The 7,399-nt window shown below is 34.3% G+C and overlaps 2 protein-coding genes across 4 annotated transcripts in view; one reads left to right on the top strand and one right to left on the bottom strand.

Moving 5' to 3' along the window:
- LOC105131704 (Transducin/WD40 repeat-like superfamily protein) overlaps positions 1–5,374 on the bottom strand; it is a 10,654-nt gene extending 5,280 nt beyond the window's left edge. For 2 of the 3 annotated variants that reach the window (XM_011034806.1, XM_011034808.1), the window contains exons 1-11: positions 4,889–5,374; positions 4,591–4,735; positions 4,225–4,355; positions 4,008–4,125; positions 3,691–3,917; positions 3,227–3,329; positions 2,636–2,706; positions 2,454–2,528; positions 2,229–2,372; positions 1,874–2,117; positions 1,183–1,713 (exon numbers count right to left, since the gene is read on the bottom strand). In XM_011034806.1, coding sequence (XP_011033108.1) covers positions 1,183–1,713; positions 1,874–2,117; positions 2,229–2,372; positions 2,454–2,528; positions 2,636–2,706; positions 3,227–3,329; positions 3,691–3,917; positions 4,008–4,125; positions 4,225–4,355; positions 4,591–4,618 — 1,672 coding nt within the window. In that variant the 5' untranslated portion in view covers positions 4,619–4,735; positions 4,889–5,374. The remainder of the gene's footprint in view (positions 1–1,182; positions 1,714–1,873; positions 2,118–2,228; positions 2,373–2,453; positions 2,529–2,635; positions 2,707–3,226; positions 3,330–3,690; positions 3,918–4,007; positions 4,126–4,224; positions 4,356–4,590; positions 4,736–4,888) is intronic. The other variant, XM_011034807.1, reaches the window with a different exon arrangement.
- The window catches only part of LOC105131703 (ferredoxin-thioredoxin reductase, variable chain-like), a 17,057-nt gene that overhangs the window by 6,873 nt on the left and 2,785 nt on the right, over positions 1–7,399 (top strand). The window lies entirely within an intron of this gene.

Genomic DNA, 7,399 nt, shown 5'->3' with positions numbered 1-7,399 from the left:
TCAGAAAACTACGAAATTCCCTACACTGTCATTCCAAGCATCTCAGTAAAAAGTCAGATACATTTTGTTACTCTTTCACTTGTAATTTCACATAAAATAAAAATAACTAAGCTAGTTACTTAAAAACATATAAGAAAGATGGAGGAAAAGGTATAAGCATAGTTAATCTTTGAAAATAAGTTAATTAAGCAACATTGAAAAACCTCTGCGGAGTACCAACAAAGCATAAATTTACTTACAACGCACCAATTGCACCTAGAAATTCCTTGAACAAGTTTCTCAGTTATAGCAACCTAGATACTATCAAAAGGAAGCCTCTCCTATCCCACTCTTAACTGCACTATATCAAAACATTATCTGCAAACCTTACAATTGCAGTTGTTAATAAATCATTGTCTGTGGTTAAGCAAGTCACTTTGCTAGCAATAGATAATTTGTGTCACTGCCATCCTACAGCAAGCAAATCAGAAGGTTTAAGTATGCACTGTAATGCTCTTACCATCAATTTCATCATGGAAGCTGATCCCAGTCCATAAGAATTCAACTATTCTCCACACAAGTACACCTTGAATACATAGATTTCCAAGCAAAGAGAAAGGTTTCGAAAGCATTCCCAAAGAATGCAGAAATCCTACACTCTCAATGAAACAGCCTACCAACTTGGGAAACACAGGTTAAATCTCAGTAAAGGACAGCCATCAGCAGCTTTAGAAGCACAACTCGGAGCTAGAGATCAGAGAGATCTGCTCATGGAATCTCCCTCAAACCCATTAACTTCTAAAAAAGAAAAAACACTACTTTTATCTTTTGGAACCTATAATTTCTAAAGAAGCAATAAATCATCCCCTTTAATCCTCTACTTAAAATGTCATCATCTCTAGGAGAGGCGGGTTGACATTGTTGGTCTGAACGACTTAGAATGTATGGTGTGCATTTATGATGATCGAATACATGAAAGAATTTTATTTTTTTATATTGAAATATAATGATCTTATGTAAGATTTTAGTAGAAAAATCTTGACTTCTGATCTATTGGATTTTTAAAAGTTACTTGCATAAAGATAATAAGATAAGGGATTCAATGGCAACTATGAAGCAGCCATGAAATGTCAGCATCATACACTTACACATGCATACTGACAATCAGTGGCAAAGAGTTTTTCTTGAATGGGTAACACTTACAGTTTTCTTCCTGGTAACTAGTGGGTGGCTCTGTCGTCGAATCTGACTCATAGTTTCCAGATCCCATAGATCTATCATCCCCAATATTTCGTTCAGCAGTTGATATTCCATGAATAGAGGCTTTAACTGCAGGAGTAATATTCCTATCCATGACACTTATCAGTTCTGTAGCCTTGCAACCTGTTGTCTCAAACTGGGTAGAGGTAGTTGGCTGGTCCATGTCCTCTCTACTAGTTGAAAATTTCCGGAAATCAGTTGTCTTTGACTGCAAAGAAAATGGCATTGTCCTAGCAGCAATACCAATTTCTTTTCTGGAGTCAGCTACTTGCTCTGATCTGGAGTTAGTTCTGGGGACAATTACAGGTATGACATCTGCCTTGTTCAAGACTGGAACATTAGCAGCTGAAAGGATCTTTGTAGAACTCCTCTTTGGGGCTGCTGCGCTAGAAACTGTTTGAGAACCAGTCATAGTTGTCTTCAACCCAGTGTTTAAGTTCACTCTTTGAGGAGTACCAGGTACACTTCCTGCGGCTTCAATTAGTATGTTGAAGCAATGAGGAACATATGTCACAATCTGGCTGAAGAATTGAGTCTAAACCAATTTTTATAGAAGAAAAAAGGAAGGAGAAAAATAAAATAGAATGCCAAAACCAACGGTGAACCAAGAATTGAAAGATTCGAGGTCATTTACATGGCAAAATCTTTGATTCTTTAGAAGACTCATTCCCAGAAACTGAATTTTGAGAAACTGCCAACCTTCCAAGAGATTTTGTTTCCTTTACTAAAACATCAGAATTTTGTGAAACAGATAACCTTCCCATGCTAGTCTTTGTGTTGTTCTCAAGCAGGACTGATTGGTTCCCAATTGCACCAGATTTAGATTCTGAATGACTGTTGAATCGGTTGGCATTTCCAATTGCATACGGTTCAATACGCTGAGCAAGAGACACAAGAGACGCATCAGATTTAGGTTCAAATTTAAAATATCAGCACCAGAAAGTAAATGACATCTATACACCAACAGAAATTAATAAACAGTGTATTACCGATATATCTACAACCCACACTCCTACACAACTCTGATTGTATGAGCATCCAAGAAGCTTTCCTTCATGAACATTGAGATCTGACAACCTAGACCATCCCACATCCACGGTGTCATGGCATCTTATTGGTTCCCATGAGAAAACCTAAGAAGTTGGATCAAAAGTTAGTAAAAAACAGTAGACCTGGAGCACTAACTATTAAGAGAGAGAGAAAGAGAGCTTTACTTTCAAACTTTCATGCAATCCACACAGTAAAGTCCTCCCATCAGGATTAAAGGTCAAACAACGCACTCCAGTTGTCTGAAGGCAGAGAGGTTCCAGAAAAACTCTCTGGTAAGGAAAGGAAAAAAAAACTAGAAAAGATATACAATTCCAAGTTGAAGGTGTCCCTTAAGGAATAAAATTACCTCCGTCCCAGCAGAACCTATTAGCTCAAAGGTTTCAAGGTCCCAAAATTTTACAGTCCTGTCAGCAGAACCTATACGAGGGCAACAAATTAGATGTGAATTTTCCAGGAAAGTGCAACTTTCTATTCACAGATACAGATTCCTAGTACCAACAAACACTATCACCCACCTATAATTTTCTATAAAAATAGGTGCACTTATCTAAGCATACACGTAATTCTTTCATGCATTGGAATAATAAAATTTCAGTTTCAGTTGGACACGGGATTAACATATACTGCAGGTGGCAATCCTTGAGTACAAGACATAGAACAAGTTAAAATTAATGATTTTCTTGCCATTAAACATTCTTTATAGTATATGGAATAAAAGATAAAATCATCAATTTGAGACTAAAATATTATTTGACTTATTTAAAGCAAAAGTGTCAAAATGCATGCTATCGTGAAAAGAATTACAATGTAAGCTAAATAACAAGTCAACACCCATGAAAAAACACACATCGAAGAACAAAGCATGTCCTGAACTGTAGTTTAAAAATAAAATGAAACAACAGTAAACAAGTAGCTTTCCACAGTACCATAAACTGACCTGTTGCAAGAAGAAACTCATGGGGATGAAAATCTATGCACTGAATCTGGCCCTCATGGTACTTGAAATCGTGCAATAGCTTTCCAGCAGTCAAATCCCACAGCTGTCAAAATACATGCACATTAAAGAGTTCGTCAAATAAAGAATCAAGAATCAAACAAAAGAAACCTGTATATGCAGTCATCGGCACTAGACAGCATGCTAGGGCAATATATTTGCAACTAACTCTGCTTTCTTAAATTCAAGTCACAAGGATGAAGACATAAAGAAAAGAACTGAGCAACAGAAAATGCATGCCAGAATGCGTGTGATTTAAGGTCCCTTAATATGAGGTCCTTGTCATGCATATCAGCAGACACAGGAACTTTGAGGTATTATTTCTTAAACAAGCAACGGTATTTGCTGGCATGATGTGTATTGAGTGTAGACATGATGCACACCAAGAGAAAGAAAGCAGTTATAACCTTTACTGTATTGTCCTCGCCACCAGATACAACCCAACGACCATCTGGGGTAAATCTGATTGCATTCACTCCTCGAGTGTGGCCCTTGTAAGTGTGAATACAGCCCTTCTTTCTTATATCCCATATCTTAAGATTTGTGTCCAGGGAACCAGATGCAAAGAACTCTCCAAAAGGGTGAAAGTCTACAGATATGCAATTGGATCTGTGGCCAGTGAGTGTGCGAACAACTACACACAGAGAAGATAATGAGTAAGAAACGATAAAAATATGCAAAATTCCAGTGTTTAAACAGGTGAAAGAATATATCACAAGCATACTTTTTGCCTCCTCTAAATCCCAAAGCTTGATTGTGCCACTCGCAGCTCCTGCAGCTACAAGGACTTCTGAAGAATCAAAGCTTACCGAATCAATCCCACTTGTATGTCCGGACAAACTCTGCATGAAATATTGGGTTAGACAGAATGAGAATCATCAGACACGAGAGAGCAGAAAGAAAATGGTAAAAAGAAATGATGAACGGAATTGAGAACTGACCAGTATAGCATTGGGCTTACCGATAGCCCAGAGATTGACTTTGTGATCTTCTCCTCCGGTCACAAGAACCCTGGATGATTTCCTGCCAATCTTAAGGCAATTGACACTCGAAGAATGTGCCACAAATTCCTCTTTTCACAAAATTTCAAAGAATTGTGGTCAAGGCCAACAACAACGATTACAACTATTACCAATTAAGTAACATTTCACTCAACGGGATGCCTTTATTTTAAAAAAAAAAAAAAGAGGACAGATCTGAAATGAATAATACAAGAAGCAGATGAACCAAGAAAAAGAGTGGCATGAGCATTGTAATGAGCAAATGAAACCCTAAAAAGAAAAGAAAAACAAAATTATGGAGGATACGCAGCTTGTAGGCGCGTTTAGTAGTCATGGCATTAAGAGTTAAGAAGAGAGAGATGGAAACCCTAATAACCGAGCAAATGCAACAATACTTCTTTCTCTTTACAAATTCAACAGCAGAATGTTTAGTTTCATCATCGTCTTCAAGCTAACAGAAAGAGATAACAAAAAAAAAAATAGGCATAGATCTCGTTTAGACAATTACAAATTACAAGAAAAAAAAAAAAAGCAGGGGTCAGTCATAAGTGCGTTAGCTAAAAATTTAAAACAGTCGGCGGATCAGGGAGATGGAAACACATACAGTGCGTGTTGGAGTAGTTGAAAGCCACCGCACCGCCTCGCCTTTTTCTTGGGTCTTTGTCTGTCTTTGTCTTTGCTTCTTTCTTCGAACTCAAAACTAAAATGAGTCACACTTGTACTAAATTCATCTACTGACTAATGGCGGAGGATGTTACATCATAAGACAGACAGGCTACTAGCAGTACAGCAGTATACCAACAGTGGTAATGCAATGAAATTAAGAAAGAGATTAAATAATTAAGGACTGGAGTTTATTTAAGGGAGAATATGGTAACGCTGATGGTGCAGATTCAGCGGTTTCCCAAACGGAATTTAAGAAACACAACACACGGACAGAGAAGGGATGTAACAGAGGGAGGGGAGGATGCCTAAGCCTAGAGAAACAACCAAGGGCAAGAAAGAGGGAAAGGAGAAGGGGCGCTTTCACAGGAGAGATGTATACCTCTCCTCTCTCTCTCTCTCTCTCTCAACATTAATAATAATAATAATGATGGCTCTAATATTGTAAACAGTGGTGAATCAGTACTATCTAAGCGTAATAAAAGAGTAATAGTTCAAATTAATCGCAAATGGGTGGGAATTGGGAAATAGGTGAAACGACGAAATATCAAAGAAAAAAGAATTAATGGCATATGAATTACGTGAGGCGGGGGATAAAAAATAGGTATGTGAAAATTACCCCTCCATCGTCTTTAAGGATTTGGGACCCACAAAACTAATAAGAAATACAAAACCACCTGGCATTGGCAAGTTTACAGGGCCTGATTCAGTTCAACCGAAGGCGGGCCAGGGTCCATCGTTAACTTTACTGTTCAGTTCAGGCCTCCCTCCTTACCTGAGTCAAAATTAAAAAAATTAAAAGGCACTTCAAATCATGCCCCACCACCACTTAACCTTCTCGTTAATTTTGTAGATTTTGTTTCATTTGGTCTATAATAACCACAATAATATCTAAATTTTTCAGTTAAATTTTAACTTAAATATTTTAATTTTATTTTATATATTTTATTTTGGTCTTGAAAAATTATTAAATCAAATAAAACTTAATTTAATTTAATTAATTAAACCACTCAAGTATAAAAAAATATTTTTCATTACTATTTTCAACAACAATAATATTAATAATAATAATATTAAGAATTATTTTTATTATTTTTATTAATAATAATATTAATTTTTTTAAGATAGATTTATCACTAATATATATAGTTTATATTCATGTTATTTTTTTCATGTTTATACTTTGTAGGAATTTAAGCAAAATAAAAAATATTTTAGATCTCATTAACCTTTACAACATTGACATACCTTTATATTTAAAATATTTGTGTTAAAATATTTTACTTTCATAATATTTTGATATTTTATTTAAGTTGAATTACTTTAAAATAAAGATTTATTTAATCTTGACTATTTAGACATATTTTAAATTTTAAAATTATATTTATTTGGTATTATATTTGTATTGCATAATTTATAATTAATTTATCTTGAATTTAAATTATGTTTATTAAATATATATACACATATATATGAACAGTATAATATTTTGTTTCAAATAAAAAAATACAATATTTAGCGAAATGAAATCGACCACCTTAACTAATCTCCCTCGTACCTTTCTCGTTTTAAAAAATAAATTAAATACTCCTGTACATAAACATTATTTCTGGTAGACCTTTCTATGACATACACATACAAAACGACGCTTTTCTTCTAGTTATTCCATACGACCATGCTTTTCTTTCTTTTCTTTTTTTTTTTTTTGAACAACCAAGACCTATACTCACGTTTACCATGGATCTACCCTAACCATATGTCAACCAAGGCTATCATTCGATGGCAGCGTGGGAACTTCCTCTGGATCCTCCAGTACTTTATAAATTCTAGGCAGCCTCACATCACATGACGTGTTCTAGACTGGAAATAGATGTCGTACTTGTGAGCTTGTAGCATGCTTATATTATCATGGATTTATAAAAAAAATAAAAAATATATATACGAAGAAAAACTATTACAATCCATAATATTTTTAAGAGAAAAACTATATAGCTAAATTATTAATTAGTTTAATATTTAAAAAATAAAATGAATAAAAAAAATTTTGAAAAAAATCATGTGAGGAAACACTGTAGCAATCCATGGTATTTTAAAGAAAAAAACTGTGAAACTAAATTCTCAACTAGTTCAACATAAAAAAAATAAAATCAACAAAAACAAAAGGCAAAAAAAACTATACAGGCAAACAATGTAGCAATCTATAGTGTTTTATGGAAAAATCTACAGTTATAATTCTCAATCAGTTCAATATTAAAAATAATAAAATAGATAAAAATAATTTAAAAAAATTATAACAAAAAAATTCACGTGAAGGAACACTGTAGCAATCCTCGGTGTTTTAAACAAAAAAAAATATGAAGTTCAATTCTCATCCAGCTCAATATGAAAAGAATAAAATCAACAAAAATAATTCTTGAAAAAACAAAAACAAATCACTAAAAAAAATGATGTA

The sequence above is a fragment of the Populus euphratica genome, unplaced genomic scaffold, assembly GCF_000495115.2.
Source record: "Populus euphratica unplaced genomic scaffold, PopEup_1.0 scaffold24.1, whole genome shotgun sequence".
NCBI classification, from domain to species: Eukaryota; Viridiplantae; Streptophyta; class Magnoliopsida; order Malpighiales; family Salicaceae; genus Populus; species Populus euphratica.
This window is presented reverse-complemented; position numbering and strand designations above follow the sequence as displayed.